Genomic DNA, 25,261 nt, shown 5'->3' with positions numbered 1-25,261 from the left:
TCTTGCATCCATGTCTCTGGTTCTCTTTAAAGTGTTTTCATGTTTTATTTTCATGTATATATTTAACATAGTGTGAATGTTTTCTCTTTGCTTTTAATCTCTTTACCTTTATTTCAACATTTTTTTAAAACTTTTCTTTTTTTTTGCTTTTTGGGTCACACCTGGCAATGCACAGGGGTTACTCCTGGCTCTGCACTCAGGAATCACCCCTGGCAGTGCTCACAGGACCATATGGGATGCTGGGAATCGGACCCTGGTTGGCCGCGTGCAAGGCAAAGGTCCTACCTGCTGTACTATTGCTCCAGCCCCATTTTTTAAAACTTTTAAACAAACAATTGAGCATGACTTTTGTTACCATTATTCTAATTCAGGGGCTTCAATTTTTGTTACTTATAAGGAAAGTGCTACTGGAGTCTTTATTTCTTATTGTCAGTCTTCCTATTTAAGCACAATTCGTGTCTAAGGATGAAGAGCTGGGAGGGTGTTTTGCCGGAGACCGGAAGTAGCTGTTCTGTCTGCCCTCGGGTTGGGTTACAGGTGCTCTCAGTTTCATATGGTATTGCAGCAGCATGGGACACAGGAAAGTGGGCGATGTTCATCTTCTGAAAGACAAACAAAGCCACACTAGGTTAGTTTCAGTAGTAGGTTTTAGCTTTGATCTATGCCATATTTTCTGCATGACTTGGAGATGTAGAGCATGGCTTAGGGGATTTTAAAAAAGATGTTGTCATCGCATATGGTTTGCTAAGTTAAAAAACAATTTATGTAAAGAAAGTTGGTGATGAGGAGGCAGCGGTGACTGTGAATCAGAATTTAAAAGTGCGAACGTGGCCATCTTCCCTCCTTTTTAGAGGACTGCAATTTTAGAGCAGTTTTATTTTAACCACAAAATTGAGCAGAAGGAATGGAATCTCTTCAAGTCCCTGTCCCCACAGATGCCATCTGCCCTGTTCTGATCATCCCCAAGAGAACGATGTGTTTGTAGCCATCAGAGAACCTACCTGGACACATACAGTAGCCCCAAGTCCATAATCTAAGTGAAGGGTCACTCCTGCCGTTCTCCATCAGCATTCTTCAGCTGCTGGTCCACAGATGTCGAAAGGTTAAAGACTGTGGTTCTAAATGCCCCGCCGTGGACTGGAGTTTGGGACAGATTCAGGTCCGCAGTGTGAAAAGGCTAAAGCACGCTGCTCTTCATTCTGTGTGTCTGGACAAATGTGGGATGGCCTGGATCACCATTAGACTGTCTTACAGAGGAATTTCTGCCCTGAAAATCCGATATTCCACCTCTTTATCCTTGTCCCAGAGAGACACAGTTCTTTCTACTGTCCCCGTTGTCTTGCCTTTTCTAGCATCTCGTATGGTTTTCAGCACCATTGAATAAATACCAAAGAGAAAGGTTGCTGTCTGATTGAGACTGTCTTTAGTGTTGTAAGAAACCAACAAAATGTCTTCATAGTGACTACATCATTCTGCATTTCCACCAGCCGTGTTTGGGAGTCTCTGGCTCTACAGCCTGTCAACACAAACGTTGACCAGGCAAATTTGGTTGTTGTTATTGTTGCTTGGTTTTGGTTTGGGACCACAGCCAGCTGTTCGGGGCCTTACTCCTGGGGCTTGATGCTCAGAGCTAACTCCTGGGGACCAAATGTGGTGCTGGGGATCAAACCCTGACCAACCTGTGCAAAACCCTGTAACCTCTGAGCTATCTCTTCAGCCCTAGTAGTCCCTATTTTTAACGGTTCTCATGGGCTTGTGCTAGTATCCCATTGTTTTAATTAGAGGTTTTTGATGATGTATGATGGTCTTATTTGTTCTCGATGTCTTCTTGGGTGCCATGCCTACTCAAGTGTTGAATTCACTTTCTAATTTGGTTATTCCCCTGTTGAGTTTGAAGAGGCCCACGTATACTCCGCATAGCAACTTTAGCAGATGTGTTCCTTGCCAACATCTCCGAGTCTCTGGCTTGTCGCCTCATTCTCTGCAGTAGGGCTGAGCTGTAAACTCTCGGTCAAGTCCAGCTGATTTCTTATTTTTTTCAAGATGGCACCTTGGATGTTATATCTAGAAAGTCGTTGCTGTACGGAAGGCCACCTAGGTCTTCTGTATTATATTCAGTACCTAATTTCTACTCTTTCATGACCGGCTGCAGACTTTCAAGTGGTGCTTGGGAACCTCCCTATGTGTGCGTGTGTGCGCGCATGCGTGTTCGGGGAGGCTGGATACGTAGGCTTAGTGCTGTGGTGCTGCTCAGACCCAGCATCGCACGGGGAACATAAGGGCTATATCCAGCGGTCAGGTGGCCAAGTGGCGCCTGGCGTTGACTCCGCCCATTTGCTCGGTTACGTAACAGGCTGCAATCCCGCTCATTCGGCTGTCTCTGTGGCCCATACCTCAAGCTTTTAAATTCCCTTTCCCTTCTTTTTTTTTTTTTTTTTTGAGGGGGAGGGGTCACACCCAGCGATGCTCAGGGCTTACTCCAGGCTCTACACTCAGGAATTCCTCCTGGCCCTGCTCGGGGGACCATATGGAATGCCAGGGTCGAACCCTGGTTGGCTGCGTGCAAGGCGAACGTCCCTCCCTGCTTTCCCTCCTCTTGCCTGTTGCCGTCAGTGTTATTACGATGCTGAGGATGCTGTGCCAAGTCCTGGCTGTATTGCTCGTGGTAGGAGGTGGTGACATACTGTGGTCGCAGTACTTGTACACCTTCTGCTCAGAGACGCCTTGCTTGCCAGAAGTCACGTGCTTCGGTTGTGCTCACTTGCATCTGCACGTGCCAGAGACTGCACACCAGGTTACTGCCCGAACCACAGAACTAGGACGAGGCTGGGCGTCTGTGGGGTGGTACTGGGGATCAAACTCATAGTGCAGGGCAGTGGCGGTTGCCTCTAATTAACTTGGGTAATCTGGTATCTAATTTTTTTAAGTAATATTACTTAATATAATATATGTATATATATTCCCTTTTCCGTTCCCTTCTTTTTTTCAGGGGGTGGGGGTCACACCCAGCGATGCTCAGGGCTTACTCCAGGCTCTACACTCAGGAATTACTCCTGGCGGCAGCTCGGGGGACCATATGGGATGCTGGGAATTGAACCCAGGTCAGCCGCAGGCAAGGCAAATGCCCTACCTGCTGTACTATCGCTCCAGCAACAGATTTCCTTATTCTTGAACTCTCTAAATTTGGAATCCTATAATAAATACTCTTTTCTCATGAGGCGGCTTCTGCTCTTCTTGTGGAGAGATCTGTAATAATGAATTAATTTTTTAATTGATAGGTGACCACTAAGGTCAGAGTCAGAGATGACTTGCTTGCCAGAAAGTCCTTTCTTGGGTGGGGGGATGATTGTAATGTGTGTGTGTTTATGATTGTAGTGTGTGTGTGTATGATTGTAGTGTGTGTATGACTGTTGTGTGTGTGTATGGTTCCTTCTAAACATGAATCTAGTTATATACAAAAATGTGATTTTTTTTCCCCTTCAATGTGAATCAAGATACTTTTTTAAAATGTGTTATGTGACCAGAGAGATTGTGCAGGGTAAGACATGAACCTTACACGTGGCCGACCCTGGTTTAATCCCCTAAGCACCAGGAGTCACACTTAAGCACACAGCCCCTGAATACCTCAGATGTGCCCCCAAATCCCTTCACCCCCAAACTACTTTATTGTGATTTTTTTGGGGGGTACTCAATTTGTTATTTAGTAGTATATTGCTTAAGTTCTAATTATTTGGAGATTTCTGGTTATCTTGTTAAAATTTCTGTCTTAGTCTAGTAGTAGCAGAGAGGACATACTAACAGAAAATATACACCCTGATTTCATTGTGGTTAAGGAGTATATTCTGTGTTATTTGTCAAGACAGCACTATGGTTCAGCATATGGTCTTTTTGTAAGTGTTCCATGTATACTTTGAAGAAATAGATTTTCCATTTATTAGGTAATTTATATATATATATATTTATGCTAGGTCTATTTAATTCTCTTGAAATCTGTACCTATACTAATTTTTGTTCATTTGTTTTTGCTCTGACATATAGTTTGCACATTATTTTATGTGTGTTTAATATATGTTATCTTTGGTATTATTCAAATTACATTTACATATCTTGAGACTTTGTTATTGAGACTATACAGGTTTAAAATCTACTCTTCTTTATTAATGAGATATGATGTTAATCGTTAGTAACTCTTCTTAAAGTCTAGCTTATCTTGTTACAGCTTATCTTTTTTTGGCAAGTGTCTATTGCATATGTTTCTTCCCATGATTTTATGTTCACATCTTCTGATCACATATGTTTCTGCTTTTAAAATCTTTTTGATCACATATATTTCCAAGTGTGCTCTTTCAAACATCTGATATTTTTTGTTCAGATAAGCCATCTTTGCTTTCTAGTTTGAGTATTTAGTATATTTATATTTAATCATTGCTTGCTCAAGTATAAAAATCTATAGATATTTTTCTAGCTTTACTGTTTGAGGGGAGTGAGTTCCACCTCCCTCCTTACCCCTCTTTTGCCTGTTGGTTTAATCAGGTTTTAGAAATTACTCCACTCACCTCTCCCCCATGAATTTATTAGTCATTCTTTTCCAAGGATCTATCAGCTAAATATATGGTTCTCCCAGTCTTAGCAGTTGACAATATGGATTCACATTTTCAAGGTTATGAAATATTTAGTTTAAAACCTATTTAAATCTATTTCATCGAGTGTCAAAAAAACCTGTTTGACAATAACTTATTGTGGGGAGATAGGTAGAAGCTTCCAGAACACCCACCATCACTGGGAAAGCAGCCATCCAGAGGCTTAAGCTAATTGTGTGACCTTTAGATCATTTCACAGCCTTTCGGTCTGCGCTCCTTTCTCTTCCTTCCATCCTTCTTTCTCTCATGAAATAGTTTTACTTAAAGAGATGAACTTCGAGAAAAGTGAAGGGGGCGAAAGGGAAAGTGCTGCATATTGAGGAAAGAGCAGGGCCGTTTCCAGAGGCGGAAGGGCACGTCTCGGGGAAAATGAGGCTATCAGGATTTCTTGGTAAATTTGGGTAATGTGTATAGAGAATGTGGGGCTCTGCTATAGGGCAGCAACCAGCCTGGTGGGTCTGCTTGTTCGTTCGTTTGTTTGTGGGCCACAGCTGGCAGTGCTCAGGGCTTACTTCTGGCCAGGAATCACTCCTGTGCGGAGGGGGGGCGGGGGACCATATATGGTGCTGGGGATCGAACCCAAGTTGACTGTGTGCAAGGCAAATACCCAACCGCCTGTACTCTCTCTTCAGCCTGCATGGTAGTTTCCTTTGGGTTCCTTATTAGACAAGTCCAAGGGCTAATAGGATCAAGGGGGAACATGGGCTTAATGCTGCTTTAGGGGTCTCCCCTAGAACATGGACCAAGCTGGGGGGATCATTCCTGAGCAGCTCCAGGTTGACAGGTTTGTAGGAGGGCAAACATTTGTGTATTACTTCTGTCCCCCCAGAATACAGTCTGCACCCATGACATCCCTGGATTAGCCATCTGCGCTTCAGTTTCCTGGACTGGCTGTTACATTAAAGGAATATCTAAGTTTTTCGCCTTTTTTGGGGGGAGTCACACCCGCGATGCTCAGGGGTTACTCCTGGCTCTGCACTCAGGAATCACCCCTGGCGGTGCTCGGGGGACCATATGGGATGCTGGGAATCGAACCCGGGTTGGCTGTGTGCAAGGCAAACGCCCTACCCACTGTACTATAGCTCCAGCCTCAGGAATATCTAAGTTTTTCAATGTGTGAAGCCCTCCATCATTATTTCATGCTACGGAATCTACCTTTAAGAAGTTAAAATCTGCTCTGAGGCTCGACTGAGGTCGCTTGTCACAGCCTCTTCCCAATCGGAGAGTATCTGCCTCAAGTGAGGTTCCTATCCGGCCACCTTTCTTGGCAGTAATTAAATGGCAGGCATCTCTGCTCACTCGTGATGGCACAAGCTAAAAAGGAACAGGCGGGAGAGATTGTACGTCTTGCACGTGGCCAACCCCAGTTCGCTCCCTGGCAAATGGTCCCTTGTGCAGTGCCAGGAAAGACCTCTGAATACGGGGCCGGGAAGAAGCCCTGAGCACTGCTTGGTATGGCTCTAGCTACACCCTCCCACTCGCCAATGAATAATAAAGAGAAAAGAGAAATGATTATACTATTCTCTCCAAGAAGGTTTGCATTTGAAATAGACCATGAGCTATAGCATTCAGTTCAGAGAAAAGCATCTCTAATGGTCAATTGTGTGATTATGTGTAATAATACTCTCCTCCTTGTACCCTGGGAAGGGGGGGGAAGAAAGGTGACATGACGCTTATCAATTTATAAATGGTTATCAAGATGATTTTATATATATATAAAAGCTTTGATTTTGGAAAGAAAATGATCATTGTAGGTATTGTAAAGGAAATTCTGAGAATGATTGTTCTAATAATCTCTTTTTCTCCCCCCCCAGGTGTGTCCTCTCTAAGTATTCAATTTGCCAAACTCCCCAAGGGACTAAAGCATTTAAATTTGTCTAAAACCTCATTGTCACCTAAAGGTACAGTATATCTTCTCATTTCCTTAACCGTGTGTCTGACGCTTGTGCTGCATCTCGCTGCCTTAGTTTAGAGTGATGAATTCTGCGCCGGGCGGTGAAGATCTGTGCGTTGCCCAGGCAGGTGGCAGGTCACCGGCCTGTGACTCCGTGAATGTGGCTGTCCGTTAAGGAGCAGAGAAGAATTCTGACCTTCACCTTCTCCCTTGAGCTCTCCCGAGTTGGGGGCGAGCCAGGTGCTTTCTGCTTCCAGAGGCGGCTGGAGGCGTTTCTTTTGTCCTGTCCTCCGAAAGACTCTGGTGCCCAACAGCTGTCGGCTGGCCTGACCAGGAGGCTTGCCACGGCTCTGCCCCTGCTGGGAATTGCGGTTTCCTGCCCGCAGCACCCCCCTTTCCACGACCCACTTTCCTGACGTTCTGCGTCTGCCGCTCATCTCTCTCTCACCTCCACTAATTCTCAGTGCTCTTCGCTTTCTTCCAGAAACCCCTCATGGGGACCCTGTCCGCGGAGATCTCTCCCCGTGCCCCCAGCCTCGAGGGGCCCCATTCCCGCTTCCTCGGCCCCCACCTGACTCACGTAGCTGACGTCACTACGGAGAGGACGCGTCCCCCTGCCCTGGGACGGGGCTTTCCTTGCTGCCTGTGCCCTCCTGGGCCTCTCTGTCTCCAGCACCTGGCACGGCGCCTCAGCCCTGCCGGTGTTTTATCAATTTCTTTATTACTACGTTGACTTTCGCTTTCCTCTGGACCATCCGGGGTGCTCAGCGCCTCCGCCCAGCTCTTTGCTCAGAGTCCCGGGAGCTGGGAGGGCCCAGGACTGACCTGAGTTTAGCTCCACCCAGTAAATGCCTTAATCCCAATACTGTGTGTCAGCCCTATATCAACTTTAGAAAATATGTGCTTATTTATTTTCCCTTACTGGATATCTTTGCTACTGTGTTCTTTTTTCCTCCTCCTCCTCCTGCTCCTTCTCCACCTCCTCCTCCTCCTCCTCCTCCTCCTCCTCCTCCTCCTCCTCCTCCTCCTCCTCCTCCTTCTTTTTTTTTTTTTCACACCTGGCAATGCTCAGGGGCTGCCACACTCAGGAATTACTCTGGCATTGATCGAGGGCCCACATGGGATGCCGAGGATTGAACCTGGGTTGGCCGTGTGTGCAAGGCAAATGCCTACCCCGCTGTACTGTCGCTCCGGTCCTCTTTTCTCTTCTTTATTTTCACTCTCACCGTCCTCCCATCCTCATGCTTTGCCCCAGGGACCAGGGTTGCAGCTGTGTCTGGTTGTGGTGTTCTGTGGACACGGGGCTGCTCGCTGAGGTGCTTGCTGAGGACTGTGCTTCTTCAGCGTGGTCCCAGGGGTCCCATTTTTGTTGTGCTTGGTCACTGTGGCACTCACAGCGTCACCCTTCCTCACTGTGGTATTTATGCCCCTTCCTGGTTTGCAGTTTTCTCTAGGGTCGCATCTGCTGTGGCTGAGGGGGGACTGACTCGCAATCACTTGGAGTGACAGGGAGCCCAGAGCTTAGAGCCGCCAGGCTCGTACATAGTGCTCCTGCGGATCAAACTTGTGATCTTTTGCCGACAGGGCAGGCGACCCATCCCTCTGGCCTCCTGCACTGCAGGTGTTTGATGAAAGTTTCTTGGGTTTACTGAAAGCGTCTTGCCTTTCCATAAATACACCGCTGTCTGGGGCCAGAGCGATCAGACAGTAGATGGTGTGCGCGCCTTGTGCACAGCCAACCTGAGCTCCATCTGGAGGGATTCCTGAGCCCAGAGACAAGAGGAAGTCAAGTCAGCCGCCTGCCGGTGCCCCAGATCCAAACCCAAACCCATCACCTTCTTTGGAGGACACCGTGTGGTAGTCAAGTGTCTGTCGGCAAGCCAGGTTGCCTGGGCTTGGGTTCTGACTTTCACTTACCAGGAACAAGCTCTGACCATCTCAGAGCCTGTTGCCTTCATGGTAAGGTGGGGAGTAGCAGAGGGTGGAAATTCCAAGGGCAGCTTCCAAACGGCTCTCTGTGTCTTCCGGTTCTTCGATTTGGGGCTCCACCCCATTCCTTCTAGGGTGGGTTGGTTGGATGCCCGATGGCGGAACCATCAAGTAGAGGAAGCAATGCATCCAGATGCACAGGTGTGACTCACACAGGTGGTGTTCCATTGTCGATTGTTCCTCCATCATCACGGTGCCTCCTAGTGAGCTCCGGAGCACAGAGCCCCCCAGTCACTGGGTCATTGTCTCCACCATCCTGTTATCTCCATCATCTCCAGCATCGTCCTCATTCGCAGCCTGCACTGTGAGCACTTCTTGTATGCTTGGGCCTCAGTGGCGCTGCTCCCGGCGTGGTGAAGTGAATCTCGTCCTCTCCGGTTCAGCTTCTATCTTACTTTCTCTTTGAAACCTTCTCAGACGTGCACATACAGACAGACACACACATACACACTCTCTCCCTCTCGCTCTTTCTCTCTCTTCTTTGTTTACCTCACAGATAGGCAGAAGTTTTCTGATTTTTTTTTAAACTCTTTTGAGTGATTCATTTATTGCAGTAAATTTTGTTCATAAGAGTATGAAGTTTTCAGGTTTTTTGGGTGTGATGTTACCACACCAACCTTACCCCCAAAGAGTCAAGGATCCCCCACCGCAGCCCACAGACCCCTTCCCTTCTTTCCCACCTAGATGACCTCAGTCCCGTGGTTCATTTTCACTGCACGTTGCATATTCCCTTGCTGTGTTTCTTTCCGTGCTGCCTAGGCGAGAGATCGCTCAGTATTTGTCACTCTCCTTCTGACTTATTCCTCTTAGCATGAGACCCCCAGCCCCCAGCCACATGGGGCAGAGGGAGGATTTCATCTAATGGCTAAATAGAGTGTCTCTACACCAAATTCTCTGTCCACTCATCTGTCATCAGCCATTGAGGTAGTTTACAGAATTGGGCTCTTTGGTTAGTGCTGCAGAGAACACCATGGGTATAGTTAAACTTTAGTTTCATCCGCTGTTTCCTTCCTTCCTTCCTTCCTTCCTTCCTTCCTTCCTTCCTTCCTTCCTCCCTCCCTCCCTCCCTCCCTCCCTCCCTCCCTCCCTCCCTCCCTCCCTCCCTCCTTTCTTTCTTTCTTTCTTTCTTTCTTTCTTTCTTTCTTTCTTTCTTTCTTTCTTTCTTTCTTTCTTTCTTTCTTTCTCTCTCTCTTTCTCTCTCTTTCTCTCTCCCTTCCTTCCTTCCTTCCTTCCTTCCTTCCTTCCTTCCTTCCTTCCTTCCTTCCTTTCCTTTCTTTCTTTCTTCTTTCTTTCTTTCTTTCTTTCTTTCTTTCTTTCTTTCTTTCTTTCTTTCTTTTCTTCTTCTTTCTTTCTTCTTTCTTTCTTTCTTTCTTGTCCCACCCAGCGATGCTCAGGGGTTACTCCTGGCTCTGACTCAGGAATTACTCCTGGCGGTGCTCAGGGGACCATATGTGATGCTGGGAATTGAACCCGGGTCAGCCGAGTGCAAGGCAAACACCCTACCCCGCTGTTCTATAGCTCCAGCTCCTCATTCGTTATTTCTTAAATAATTGTTTCTTTTTTATTTTGTTTTTTTGTATTTCTTTGGAGAAAATTGCAAGTTTCTTCCTCTTGTAATGTCTCTGTAGTGTTGAATTTTTTTCTTATCTGTGTTAATTCTCTCTGTATGAAAACTAGGGATACTTTATTCTATAGGGTTGCTTTCTTGACGTTTTAACCTAATGATTTCATTTCTTTGGCCATCATGTTAGAACGTGATGCACTATTCACTCATCTCTCTATGGCCGGGTTAGGATCTGAGACTCCTAAACCTTTTCTGTCCTAAGGAAACACAAGTGGGGTTCCAAGGCCAAAGTTGGGTGCTCTCTGAGGGAGGAGACCTCAACCTTCACCAAGAAAGGTCACACCTTTCTTCCTCCGAATACTGGCCGTCCTTTAAGAGGATGGGTGTTCAGCATTAATGCTCTTGTACTGTGACCCAAGGAATTTTCACTTGCCTGTCCTAACTATGTGGAGGTACTGGTTTTATTTCTTTAATTGATATCCGAGAGGCTTGCAGACACCCACATAGGACGTGAAAGGTTTTCAGATTTAAACTCACATTCAGTTGCTGTTTTAGGCTTGCTGCATTTGACTCACATTATATTTTAGTTCTGTACAAACATTTATATTCATGGCTCCATAATTCAAGACAGTGTTTTAATCTCCCCATGCTATCTAGCCCGTCTCTCCCGATACTCTTCTCTTCCTCAGATGGTGGCTAACTGATAGTGCTCTGGATTTCTGGTAAATGTCCCGCTGCTTGCCAGATTATGTCAATGCAAGGCCATCTGGTCCCACCTTTTTTTTTTTCCAGCTGTAAACACTCTAAAAATAAATAATGAAAAATGGTCAAAATCATTAGACAGCTAGAATCAAGAATCAAGAATGGCATCAAAATCTGTGTTTAGTTTGTGCTATAAGAGCACTGATTTTTCTCCCCCTCCATCCTGTATTTTTGCAATTTCCTGCTATTAGTGTGCTTATTAGCACAAGCCTTCTGTGAATGTGGGCTCGAGCGGGGGGAGGAAATCCTTCAGCGGGAAGCCCAGCTCTCCTGATAACACGCATCTCTCCTGATTCTGCTCACATACTGGCCCGCCGCCAGGCACTCACACTTGCTCGGGAGCATTTTGCTACCAAGACTAATTTGACCTAATTTTGGAACATATTTATTGAGTCTTCCTATACATCACTGAAGGGAGAATTTTACAAATGGTTTTCATGCTCGGGATACAGTTATTTCGTTATAAAATGCATCAGTATTGCTAATAACTGGACAGACTGAAGGAAGTTGGTCGTGTAAGCAATCATCAATGTTCCCCCCCAGAAATAACCATTTCTGCAGCTCATGACAGTTCCTTTTCCCTCACATATTTCATCAAATCTCTATCCACTTCACTACTGTTGTTTCTCACCTCTTTGGACAATACTCCCCCCACTGGGTCGTCACCAGTTAGAATGTCCTTCTCCCAACAGACTGGCTCATATTTATTTGTTTATTTGTATGTATGTTGGCTTTTATTATGTTTTACATCTCCTTTTCTTATTTTTTTATTTGTATGTTGGGTTTTCGTGCATACCTTGTAATATTCAAGGGCTCTTTCGGGCTCTAGGCTCAGGAATAACCCCTGCTTATCCTCAAGAAACTATATGTGGTACAGGGGATTGAACCGAAGTCAGCCACATGCCACAAAGTACTATTTTCCCAGCCCCAGATTGGCTTTTAGAGGTTCACATAGTATATCCTGGGTCCCAGAAGCCCTCACATGAAACACTGTCCACTTCCAGTAGCTTTTTGTTGTGATAAATTTGTATTCTTGTGCATCACTAACTATCCTGGGGTTGATTTCATTTCTGGTTTGATGACCTTTGAACTCTTCAAGGGCAAAGAATGCATCTTCTTGACACACATCTCCCAGTCCCTAGCATCTGAAACCCATTTTACTGGCACTTAATAAATGTTGAGTTGATAGTCAAGAAATGGTTCCTGGTGCAGCCAATACTTTGTACTCTGACCCTCTGGCTCTTCCCCCTACATACCCAAGTGCATACTCATCCTGGAGCAGTGACTCCACAGCCTTTATCAGACACATGCCAGAACTGTTCTTTGTAACTCTCCAGAGCGGGAGGATAAGATAGTAACTCCCTCAGCTGCACCCGCCGCCCATCCTGCTCTCGGTTTGAGCTGAGCCTCGAGTTGGAATACCCAACTGGGTGTTGATGCTTCTGCAGTCTCTGCCCAGCAGGACTGAGACTGGACCCCCCATTCCCCATCCTGAAGATGGCTCTGTCCCCCTCTGGATGTATCCCCACCTCTCCTGGATTTTTAGGGTAGTTGAGGCAGGCCAATAGGTTAACTTTACTGAAAAACAAGACCACGAGGAAAAGTTTTCCTAGTTTCCAAATACCCGTGTTTCCAAAATATACCATTTGGGTTCGATTCCTCCACCCCTCTAGGAGAGCCTGGCAAGCTACTGAGAGTATCCCGCCCTCATGGCAGAGCCTGGCAAGCTACCCATGGCGTATTCGATATGCCAAAAGCAGTAACAACAAGTCTCACAATGGAGACGTTACTGGTGCCCGTTCGAGCAAATTGATGAGCAACGGATGACAGTGACAATGACAGTGATCATTTGGAACCACAGAGTTTCAGTGGCATTGAATTTTGCCGTCTCTGTGATAGTCATCCTGGTGTGTCTTGACCGCTTTGAATCCCCGGAGGGGGGGACCAGATTCTTCTGGGTCCCGCTGAGTAGGGCCACAACTCCCAGATTCCACGTTTTCCTAAGAAAAGTGACTAAGTGAAAGTCAGCCCCAGATGCCCTAAGAATGTAGGAGGCCGGTCTCCCCACACAGAGTCCTTCTGCCCATCCTTGTGTTTTAGGCGGGATCTTCAGTCTAGCTTGGGTCACTCTCCCCTGAGCCCCGTATGTTGTGTGTATAAACCGTGAAAGTGCAGACGATCAGGGTTGCATTCTGATGGCGTGTTTCCTTTTGAATGCATCATTTCCTCCTTCATTGCAAAATCCATTTCACTCTTAAGTTTTGCCTTGAGTGTACTACATTAAGGGAAGCCGGGCGTTCCTAGGTTAACTATCCAGTAGTTCCAGTCAGTACCCTAAAGTATCCGAACTTACACCAGGATCCTTTGAATATTGAACACTAGATCGTGGATCACTTGGCAGAATGAAGAGAACAGGAATGACCGGTGTGGGCATCCTGTTGAAGACATCCTGTCCTTGCTTCTACATTCTAATTTCCGTTTCTTTCTTCTCAGCGAGCTGCCCGAGTGTGGTTCTTTCTGAGTGGGGGTGGAAGAAAACGGTGCCAGCACTACCTTTTGGGAACGGTGTTTCATGTTGAATCTGAGTTAGACAGGCCTGCTGGGGCCTTTCATAAGATCCTCAGCCATGTTTTGTTTCCCCGAGTGAAAACTGAATGCCTGTCTTCTTGCCGTTGCAGGGGTGAACAGCCTTTCTCAGTCACTCAGTGCCAACCCGCTGACCGCCTCCACCCTCACCCACCTAGACCTCTCAGGGAACGTTCTCCGTGGAGATGACCTCTCGGTAGGTTTGCTTTTCCTTACTGCGTCCTCCAAGAAGCTGTGTTTCATATCTCATGTCTGTATGTCTGTGCATGGCGGGGGTGGGTTTGGGTCTCACTGGCAGTGGTGCTCAAAAGCTATTTCTAGGTGTGTGTGCTCAGGAGTGACCCCTGGTGATGCTCAGGGGACTATCTGCGCTGCCAGGAACTGATCTTGGTACAGCCACATGCAGGGCAAGCACCTAGCTATCTCTCCATCCTCCCTGCAACCATTAACTTTTTGTTTTGTTTTGTTTTGTTTGGGGGTCATGCCCAGCAGTGCTCAGGGCTCACTCCTGGCTTTGCCCTTAAGGATCACCCCTGGCAGGTTCGGGGGACCATAATGGGCCGTGGGGATTGAACCTGACCAGCAACATGTAAGACAAGCGCCCTCCCCACTGTACCCTCTCTCTGGCCCCTGTACCCATTTCCAAATGGCCCTTAGACTTGTTTTTCTGCATCTTCCATTATCGTGAATCCTTATATCACCTAGGGGTGAGCTTCTGAAGTGTTCTAGAGAGCAGGGCTGCTTGACCTTTTTCCAATACTGATTCCTTTTCACCTAAGAAATTTTGACATGACTTTGGGTATCTGGATATTAAAAAAAAAAAATAGGCCTATAGTCAAACAAACATTACTGATAATAAATCATAAAGAAAATTTATTATAACACATTTTAAAGACTTTTGTGACCTCCACATTCAGTTACTTGACCTCAAATGTACTCGTGACCATAGTTCAAGAAGGCGGGTATTAGAGAAAGCCCCAGAGCCTTAATGAAGCAAAATCTATCTCAGTAGGGTTTCCCCCCTCAACCTCGAGGACGTTTACCGTTTTTGAAGCAAAGTTTCCAAGAAACTGTATCAATAATACTTCTGTGAAGTATTTTTATTCTTCATTTTATAGCATTATTATACCATTATTATACCAGTTACAGTTACCTGGCTAGAGTAGCACTGTAGAATTGTCATCCCATTGTTTGTCGATTTGCTCGAGCAGGCACCAGTAACATGTCCATTGTGAGACTTGTTGTTATTGTTTTTGGCATATTGAATATGCCATGGGTAGCTTGCCAGGCTCGGCTGTGCAGGAGAGATGCTCTCGGTAGCTTGCCCACTGTGCTATTGCTCCAGTCCCTGACTAGGGTAAGATTGGAAATATTTGCCGAATGATTTCAGCATGAAATAATAGAGTTGGAAAGAATGGTGGTTCTTTCGTGATTGAAAGGTGAGAGACAGTGGGATGAACTAACACTAACTCCAGTGCACTCCACGGATACAGCAGGGAGAACGGAGCTTAGGGGTAAACTGGGACTTCTCTTTAAAACTTGAATATGGGGGCTGGAGCGATAGTACAGCGGGTAGGGTGTTTGCTTTGCACACGGCAGTCCTGGGTTCGATCCCCAGTGTCCCATATGGTTCCCGGAGCACCACCAGGAGTGATTCCTGAGTGCAGAGCCAGGAGTAACCCCTGTGCATTGCCAAGTGTGACCACCCCCCCAAAAAAAAGCCAAAAAAAAAAAAAAAGAGTGTGATAGCACAACATTGCTGCTTGAGATTCTTCATGCAACTGAAGCATCATATGCTTTATGATATTATCATAACTTATTGGTAGGGTGAATTAGGTTTGAGTCTCTCATCTTGGGTGGGAAATGCTGCTATACTGCACACAGGCTGCCAGCAGGTGGAAATTGAAGACCCTGAATTTGTGTCCCACTGCTTTCTTTTTTTCAAATTTTATTTATTTATTTATTTATTTATTTATTTATTTATTTATTTATTTATTTATTGCTTTTTTAGGGGGGTCACACCCAGTGATGCACAGGGGTTACTCCTGGTTTTGCACTCAGGAATTACTCCTGGCGGTGCTGGGGGACCACATGGGATTCTGGGAATCGAACCTGGGTCTGCCGCCTGCTAGGCAAACGCCCTCCCCGCTGTGCTTTCGCTCCAGCCCCCCACTGCACTCTGGGCGTGAGGAGTGCTGGGGAATGATTTCTCTCCTTTCACTTTCCGGATCAGGCCAGGGATGTGAGCACAGCCCTTTCCCTAGTCTTCCCCAATCCTCACCACTGCCGTCACTTGAACGCGGCCCGTTTGCCTGAGTGCTGTGACTTTCTCAACACTCTCTGATTTTATTTGTTCCGTTTATCAGGAATCATACACCTTCTTCCTCCTGAGAGGAGAGCCCGGGGAAAACCACTCAGACCTGCTAGTGACAAGTAGAGAGAGGGGTGAAAGGAGAGGCTGGAGTTTAAATATTAACGCTAGGGGCCGATGGGATAGTACAGCAGGTAGGACCTTGCCTTGCACCCCGTTGACCCAGATTTGGTCCCCAGCATCGCATATGGTCCCCCAAGCACTGCTGGGAGTGATCCCTGGTGCAGAGGCAGGAGTAACCCCCCCTTTCCCACCAAGCACCGCTGGGTGTGGCCCCCAAACGGAAACTAAAACTTAAATATTAAGAACCAAGTTTAGTAATCAGTCTTGTTACGTTGGGTCATTAGTCTCCCGGGACTTCCCCGGGACGTCAAAGCCACGGGGGGAAATTTGCCCTACTCAGGGCTGGGCATTATTTTCCTCTGTTTTATTCCATTTCCTAGTTTTTGTTTTGGGGGCTCTTCCGAGCAGTGCTCAGACCAGCCCCAGCGCCGCTCGGCTGTGCAGGCCGAGGGTTCCGTGCGGTGTTGCGGGTGAGGCAGTGTGGACGGGCTGTGTGGTGCCAGGCCTGAGCCCCAGCCCTCTGATGAGGAATCACCTTGCTCCTGTGTCCTTCTGGGGAGGAGGTGTGGGGTGATGAGTCCGGGGTTAGTGAAGTTCCGCTGCACACTGCCCTCCCCCTATCAAACTGGGAGCCCCTGGGCTGGGCAGAGTGGACACCTGGCCAGGGCCCTCAGGGGAAAACAACTGGTTGAGAAGCTTTGGCCCAGGAGGGCCTGAGCTCTAGGAGGGGGTGACTAGAGCTCCCCCAGCTGGCGGCCCGAGTAAGTACATAACACCACGCTAGGAGTGATTGACAGCCAAGACTGGGTCTTCCCCTGGGAGCAAGATGATATTCTCTGAATCAGAATTTTAAATCCATAATATGATCTACGATGCCCTGGGGGGTTATTTGAAAGCACTTATGGGATGATATTTTGCTCTTCTGAGTTTCTCGGTAGAGAGGATTTTTCTCAAGGATCCTTGAGCTCAGCTGCATCGTGTGAGAATCTTCACCAAGGGGTAGGTCCCTCTCAGTAGAAGTTTGTTTCTGCTCTGGCTCGATGCCACGGCTGCAGCCAGCAGTGCAGAGGAGGGCTCCCTCCCCTGTGCGCCTCCTGTCAGGAGCTTGGACTCTCTTTCTGGGGGCGCTCTGGCAGTTGACCATCACAGGGGACAGTTAGAGAATCAGAGTTATGAGTTCTATTATTCACATGCTCTCACATGGGGTGGAGGGGGACAGTTAGGCAGCGCAAGTCCCCTGCAGCGTGGAATGTCTTAGCTGTCAAAAGGGAAATTTATTTTATTTATTTATTTATTTATTTTGGTTTTTGGTTTTTGGGTCACACCCAGCGATGCATAGGGGTTACTCCTGGCTCTTCACTCAGGAATAACCCCTGGTGGTGCTCAGGGGACCATATGGAATGCTGGGATTAGAACCCGGGTTGGCCACGTGCAAGGCAAACGCCCTACCCACTGTGCTATTGCTCCAGCCCAAAAGGGAAATTTAAAACCAACCAACCAACCAACCCCAAACTAATGGTCACTATTAGGCTTTTAGGGGAATATTTTTTTTTTCTTTTTGGGTCACACCCGGCGATGCACAGGGGTTACTCCTGGCTCTGTGCTCAGGGGACCATATGAGATGCTGGGAATCGAACACGGGTCAGCCGTGTGCAAGGCAAATGCCCTACCCGCTGTGCTATCGCTCCAGCCCCTAGGGGGATAAATTTTGGAAGTAGCTAAGGCTAGCAAAACCCATTGCTGGGCAGAAATGTCCAGCCTACTGCTGGTGTGTGTGATTCAAATTCAAATGACTGGTTCTTGCAACACTTTCAAAGTTGATTAGCATTTTGATGGGGTGACTATAATTCAGGTGGTATTTCACTCTTGGTAGTTAAGATTAATTAGTGCTGTCTAATAAAAATAGAGTCAATCAGGAAAACGAAGTCATGTGTAACCAAAAAAAAAAATAGGCATCTGGCAGCCAAGATTCCATTTGGCCTTTTAAAAAATAGAACTTAGGCATAACTTTATTTGACTATTCTTTGAATTTTTGTACTTGAGGAGGTAATAGACTGATTTTTTTTTTAAAAATGATGTAAATGTTCTTGGGAGGAGTAGAGAATGATGCTAGGAGGGGTAGGGTAACTGCGTTTTCAAATGTTAGCTGGCAGGTCGTGGATGTGTGTGATTTCAATGCTAATAGACTTGATTTTTCTCTTTTTTTTTTATTTCAAGTCCATGTACAACTTTCTGGCCCAGCCAAATGCCATTGCTCATTTGGACTTATCCAACACAGAATGTTCCCTGGACATGGTAATACTTCCTTCTCCCGGGGGTGGCGGGGTGAAGGGAGGGAAACTGGGGCATTGGTGGTGGAAAGGAACGCTGGTGAAGGAACGGGTGTTGGAACATTGTAGGATTGGAACCAAATCATGGACAACTTTGTAACTGTGTATCTCACGGTGATTTAATCAAATAATTTGAAAAGTATAGATGAACAACGGGGACAACAGTGCTACAGTGCTGCTTTCATTGTGCTAGAATGCTGGCGGGGGGGGGGTCTCTGAACAACTCATTAACGGGAAACGAGGGGCTTTCTTTCTAATGAAATATTCTCTAAGTCCTAAGGTACCTGAGGGTAAGAACGCCTGTCTTTCTCTCTCAGGTCTGCGGCGCTCTTCTCCGTGGCTGCCTTCAATATTTAGCCGTGCTCAACGTTTCCAGAACGGTCCTCTCTCACCGGTAGGGCCGTGCTCGGGGCTCTTCTTATCATCTAGGAGTGTCCTGCTCCCGGAGAAATTTGTCAGATATGGAAACAGTGACAAAGGCTCACTGTCATGTATGCGGAAGGAGCGCCTGGCCTTTGACCATAAACTAAATATCATTATCTGTAGATACCATCCCCTGTGAATATTAAGTCTTGAAAGTTCAAAGTCTTGTTTTACTTAGTTTTCCACCACAGTCTAATGTTCTTAGCTGCAGCTGATCTCTCTCGGTGAGCTTAGTACTTTATCAACAACAGTGATAAAGTACTGTTTGCCAGATGTTTAGTCTTAATATGGTAAACACCTATTTATTTATTTTAGTTTGGGGACACACCCAGCTGTGCTCAAGGATTTCTTCTGGTTATGTCCTTGGGCATCACTCCTGACAGGGCTCTGGGGACTATCTGGGGTGCAGGGGATAACCCAGGTCAGCCATGTGTAAGGCAGGTGCCCAAGACAGCCTTTTATTGGAACCTTCTATTATATTTCTCTCTCTCTATATATATATATGTATATAGAGAGAGATGTATATATATATATATGTATATGTATACATATATGTATATGTATATGTATATACACCTCTCAGAGAGCCTGATAAGCTACTGAGAGTATCCAGCCCACACGGCAGAGTCTGGCAAGTTCCCCGTGGCATATTCAATATGCCAAAAACAGTAATAATAGGTCTCATTCCCCTGACCCTGAAAGAGCCTCTAATCGTTGGGAAAGATGAGTAAGGAGAAGCTGCTAAAAACTCAGGGCTGGGACGAATGGAGTCGTTACTGGCACCCGCTCGAGTAAATCAAAGAACAATGGGATGACAGTGATAGAGTGATATTATATTTCTCAGTGATGAACTTGTAAGTACAAATAAAGTCTTTCCCAGGAGCAGAGAGAGTAGCCCTGCAAGGCCTCTTGTACTTTAACTTAGGAATTCATAGGGTGAATCTATCTTCCTCCTTTGGAATTGTTTGAAAAAATTAAGGCAGTCGATTAGAAGTCATAAGTATCCAGACAGAACAATAGCATATAGTGGAGGGAGGGAGGGAGGATAAAGAAGAATTTTGAAAAGTAACATGTTCTGCAAGCATGGCATTCTGGAGAACTTATAATGTATTAATACAGTCTGACACTTAAGATGTGTAATTTTGCCCACAAGTCTTAAACAGTATTTAAGTCGTTATAACTTCCTTAATTATGTGAATTGTAAGCAGTTTTATTAGAATGCTTAATGTTTGTAAATTTCCATTTTTATTGGTGAATTTTAAAAATTATTTATTTTCTTTTCCCTCCTTTATTCACTGTGACTTAAAAAGTTGTTTATAATGCATGTGTTACAGTCATTCCCTTACTTGAAAAAATGCAGTTATGCTTCCTTCTGTGTATGTGTGACTCACAAATGAGTTAGCCCATGTCTGAAAGTAGTATTGGCCCATGACTTTTAACACTGATGAAACCATTGCAGTAACAAAGAACATGCCCACAGACCTCAATAGAATAAGAACAGAGTGGAAGCTCTAGGGGATAACATGGTGGGAGAAGTTGAGCGTTTTCTAAGATTCTTTGTCGTGAGGGTCTTCAAGGGAATCGGTATCCATTGAAGACACGTATCAGTTGGGGTGTTGGAAGCAGCTTGGGAAGCCAAGCTTTGATGGAGCCATAATTAACGAGGAACCAAGTTAGAAGATGATAACATAGACCTTAAAGATGTTCGTAGAAATAGCTCTTTGGAGTTCACAGTCCTGCAAGTTCTGTATTGGTTGGTCTTCCATAGAACTTTTGAACTCGCAGAAGAGAATTGTGGCAACAAACAGCCGTATCTTCCGAAGGGAGCATCGGGGTTAAACTCTTTACTGCCTAGCACCTTAGCGTGATAGAATCTTTTTTTTTTTCTTTTTGGGTCACACCTGCACAGGGGTTATTCCTGGCTCTGCACTCAGGAATTACCACAGGGGACCATATGGGATGCTGGGATTCGAACCCAGGTCGGCCTTGTGCAAGGCAAACGCCCCACCGCCCCAGCCCCCTAGCTGGATAGAATCTTAAGGAGCCTTTAGTCACTAGGTGGGAACTGCTGCATTTACACCCAGCTGGGTGCCAGACTGGTCATACTTTGGTTCACAGATAATTTCATGTGTGTGAATTACAAACAATTAGGCTAAATTGTTTGTAATCTGATGCCCCCACCCCAGCCTGGCATCTCTATGGCTTTTGGAGTCGGTGATTTTTTGCAACATCTCCTTGTGGCCTGGCCACGTGGCCTTCGGGAGATTGCAGAGCAGCCTCTTGCGAGAGAGTTGACCTTCAGTAGCAGGAGAGGTAGAACTATGGCAGCACGGGCACTGGCTAGTAATTGTTTTTCCTTTGGGTCACACCCGACGATGCACAGGGCTCACTCCTGGCTCATGCACTCAGGAATTACTCCTGGCAGTGCTCAGGGGACCATATGGGATGCTGGGAATTGAAGCCAGGTCGGCCGCGTGCAAGGCAAATGCCCTACCTGCTGTGCTATCCCGCGGCCCCAGTAAAATTTCTCTCTAGGAATCAACGCATCACTTCTGCTTATAGCCATTGACCCAAGGGACCCACATAGCCATGCCTGCTTTGGTAGCGACAAAGTATCACCCGCCCCAAGAAAGGAGCAGAGAGCATTTGGAAACACTGAATGGCCAACATGCAGGAGGACAGCTACATCCCTAAGAACTTACTGAAGATCTGCTTGCTGAAAAATGGCAGGACCCAGAGTTGCTCTTAAATGTCTCATACCTATGCTGCTCAAAGACTCTCTCCTTTTCAAATGATTTTTCCATTCTCTTAGAGATTCTGATGCTTGATATTTCTTCTCGAATAGCCAGATGTGGTTTTTTTTTTAAAAACTTCTTCAAATATTGACAGATCTTTCTCTGTGTGTTAAGTAGCATTGAGTGTTCTGTGGTTGGAGGGCCTTACCTGTGTGGACTTAATCAGTCCTCCCAACAGTTCCGTCCGACTGGACAAAGCCATCAAAGTGTTCACGTGGCAGCTCTCATTCACGTCTGCTTTTTCTTCTGTAATTGTGCTGTGGATTTTGCCTGATTGTTGAGCGGTGTGATTTGCTCCACTTCACACTAAATAGCGTAGGGACAAAATTGGGGGCTATTGTCATTTTCCCTTAGAATTTTGGATTCTGATGTTAAGATCTTCTGACACTTGGCCTGCGATGATTAGTTCGGCAGTACAGGTGTGAGAGCCAAGAAGGACCCTAGTCCTGCAGATTCCATGTCGTTAGCCCCGCCCCTCTCTCTTGCATCAGCCACTGTCTTGTTGCAGCCGAACCTCACTGCATCTAAAAGCATTGCCCAGGGGCTGGAGTGATAGCACAGCACGGCAGGTAGGGCGTTTGCCTTGCACGTGGCCGACCCGGGTTCAAATCCCAGCATCCCATATGGTCCCCTGAGCACCGCCAGGGGTGATTCCTGAGTGCATGAGCCAGGAGTGACCCCTGTGCATTGCTGGGTGTGACCCAGAAAGCAAAAAACAAAACAAAACAAAAAAAAGCATTACCTGTGTAGGCAGTGCCCCTTAATCTTACCAGGTGCCATGTGACCAGCAAAGTCTTTAAGTCAGTGAGAAATATACGTCTTTGATGTTTCATTTTTGAAAAATCCCATTATGGCCCAGAAAGATAGTATGGAGATTAAGATATCTGCACTGTTAAGTGTGGCCCCACCTCTTCCCACCCCAAAAAAGCCCCACCTAAATGGAGTTTTCTGAAGATGTCAGTATGAAACACAAGACCTTTGGCCACAAATAATCAAATATAAAATGTTTTCAGGACTTTGTGAGATCTTGCCACTTTTAGTTGTACTGAATGATTTTACTTTCAGATGACATTTTCTTTTTCTCTTTTTTTTTTTGTCTTCAAGTTTCCACTGAAGATTTAACTGATGCACGGGTTCTTTCATAGTCGATAACCAGAGGGTACATTTTCCAGTTTGGAGAGGGGAGCTGAGACGGATGTGTACCCCTTTGTAAGCTGTGAACATCTGATCTTTTTCAGGAAAGGAAAAGAAGTGCCCCAGTCTTTTAAGCAGTTTTTCAGTAGCTCTTTGGCCCTGGTGCAGATCAACCTCTCAGGCACAAAACTGTCTCCTGAGCCTCTGAAGTAAGTGGTGACTTTATTAATCTCTCTAGCGCCTCTAAGATTCAGTTTGTTATAATGAGTGTGCCCGGGGCAAGGGGAGAAAGATGGATAATCCTACAGAGACAAGGCAAGGGAGAGTGGGGTGTAACACAGCCTGTTCTCAAGCCGTCCACACCCCGGCTCTTGGGACATATAATTTCTCTGAGTTTGTGGGAGATTCTCTCTCCCCCTCCTATTTCCTAAATAAAACAATTTGCTGGATGGACCACAGAGATAGTGCAGCTGTAGAACAGTTGCTTGGCACACAGCTGAATCCCTGGCATGTCATAGGGCCCCCCAGACACCACCGGGAGTAAGACCATGTAAGGGGCTCCCAAAATTTAAACACAGAGACACAGACAGACAGACACACACACACACACACACACACACACACACACACACACACACACACACACTATTTACTACTTACTTGAAAGAAAAGGAAATGTCTTTCTCCTGGGGGCCCTGAAGGAAATAGCGTATTGTCCCCTTTTGATATTACTGCATATTCTGTGAAAAATATACATCTTTAGTTTGTGGTAGCAGTTACCTTAGCAGGTACCTTAGCCTTTATTCTAACCACCGTTTAGCCTATTTTAGGTCATTTTTGTGTGTGTGTTTTTAAACACGTATTTCTCTTCCCAGTGTTAACCAAACTGTACATATGTGTAGCTGCAAGAAAATCAACTTTCAGGTGCTTTAGCTTCTAAATTAATCTTGTCACTCTAGGTTATCTGTTTGGATTTTTACATGGCAGCCAACTTATGTTTCAGTTAATATCCCGAGGGCAGTTAGTAGTTAAACTTCTTCACTGATTTAAGGTTTGAGAATAATTACCCTCGAAATTCTGTTTACTATTGCCAGAAGCAGTAAAAATTCCAGTGTTTAAGGTCTGCAGAAGCAAACGGTTTCAGAGCATCAAGAGCAGATTTCCAAGTAGTTATGAATATGTACTCTGTGAGATAGGCTCCAATGTATGCCTGGCCCTTTTTCCCCAGCTGACATGTAAATCAGACTTAATTTGTAAGAAATGTTAAAATCAATGTCTCCCATTCATTTTGCAAGAGAATGAACCTAATTGTAAATTGTCTTTTCCTTTTTTCTTCTTCTGGAGAGGTGAGAAGGTGTTGATTGCGCTATTTCACATGCTACCTTGTGACTAACAATGGATGCCTTTAGATCGAGCTGAGTGTTAAAATAAATCTGATGCTATCACAGGCCCTTATAAAAAATATTGAATTAATGTGTTAGCCTTCTTTCCACATAGCAGCTGCCTCGTGATAATCAAAAGCTTGTGCTTAGGCGATATGAATATTAATACAGCTATCAGAACCAATAGGGTACCGGGGTATATTGTAATTTAATTACACTCATTGATTCAGTCACTCATTCAGCTAATATTTACTGAGCAGCTACCATGCTCCGGGTAGGTATCTCAGAGACACTGAGGAGGAAGCATCCCCGGATTCCCGGATTCGATCCTTGCCTTCAGAGTGCATAAACGGGAGATTATCAGGCTTAAAGTAGTATCAGCGAGAAGTACACGAAGCAGCATTCTAATTCCTTCACAGGTGTTTCCTGGAGCGAGAGGCTCTTGATTGACTTGTCATTGATTTCGTGGGCTGGTCCTCCCTGCACCCAGTGTGGGTTGTCTGTGCTCTGTCCCAGAGAGAGACTGTGATGGTGACACTGCAGTGTCCAGGCTGGTGACCCATGGGGATTGGTGCAAAGGTCCGATCCTGTCAAATCAGTGCTCTCTGCAGGGCTGTGTTTTCACTCCGAATTACAGTGTGAGGAATAAGGTTTCATGGCCGCAGCTGCAGGAAAGCAAATTTTCCATAGCCGTAGCCGTGGCCTTGTGATCCTGTCATTTGAAAAGAGAGAGAATGGGGGTGCCTGGATGGCCCAGTGGGGGTGGGCCGGGATGGGCAAAGCTCTGACCTGGCTAGACAGTCACTTTCAGGGCCGACAGCAGCTGTGGTAAAGTAGCATTCTTTATTCCCAGGTGACAGCTGAGGAAACAGAGGCAGGGAGAGTGGAAGTCATTGGTCCAAACTCCCTGTCTGGGTTAGGCTTCCTGGGAAGCATGAGCCGGTTGTCACGGGCCCCTGCGGCTGGAATGGTCTGTTTGGTGGGTGGGGGACACACCCGGTGTCGCTCAGTGCTTATGTCTGGCTCTGCACTCAGGAGTCACTCCAGCGGTGTTCTGGAAGCCATATGCGGTGCCAGGGATTGGACCCGGGTCAGTCGCATGCAAGGAAAACACCCAATCTGCTGAGCTATCTCTCCAGCCCCTGGAGTGATCCTTTGCACAGTTTTACCATGGTGGGGAGAGGAGGCTGGCTCTGTGTGTGTGGGCATGTGGGTGCACATACGCGCGCGCGCGCGCGCGCGCGCACACACACACACACACACACACACACACACACACTTTCTTTCGTTGTGGTCGGAACCAAGTGGTATACACACACTTGGTTGTG

At 46.2% G+C, this 25,261-nt stretch overlaps 1 protein-coding gene across 9 annotated transcripts in view; it reads left to right on the top strand.

Annotated features, from left to right (window-relative positions):
• Positions 1-25,261, top strand: part of CARMIL1 (capping protein regulator and myosin 1 linker 1) — a 349,297-nt gene that overhangs the window by 195,749 nt on the left and 128,287 nt on the right. For all 9 annotated transcript variants that reach the window (XM_055126005.1, XM_055126002.1, XM_055126001.1 and 6 more), the window contains exons 12-16: positions 6,455-6,541; positions 13,528-13,631; positions 18,087-18,164; positions 18,517-18,593; positions 22,656-22,760. In XM_055126005.1, the coding sequence (XP_054981980.1) occupies positions 6,455-6,541; positions 13,528-13,631; positions 18,087-18,164; positions 18,517-18,593; positions 22,656-22,760 (451 nt within the window). The remainder of the gene's footprint in view (positions 1-6,454; positions 6,542-13,527; positions 13,632-18,086; positions 18,165-18,516; positions 18,594-22,655; positions 22,761-25,261) is intronic.

This window comes from Sorex araneus, chromosome 2 (genome assembly GCF_027595985.1).
Source record: "Sorex araneus isolate mSorAra2 chromosome 2, mSorAra2.pri, whole genome shotgun sequence".
Classification (NCBI taxonomy): Eukaryota; Metazoa; Chordata; class Mammalia; order Eulipotyphla; family Soricidae; genus Sorex; species Sorex araneus.
The sequence above is the reverse complement of the archived record's forward strand: the minus strand, read 5'-3'. Positions and strand labels throughout refer to the sequence as shown.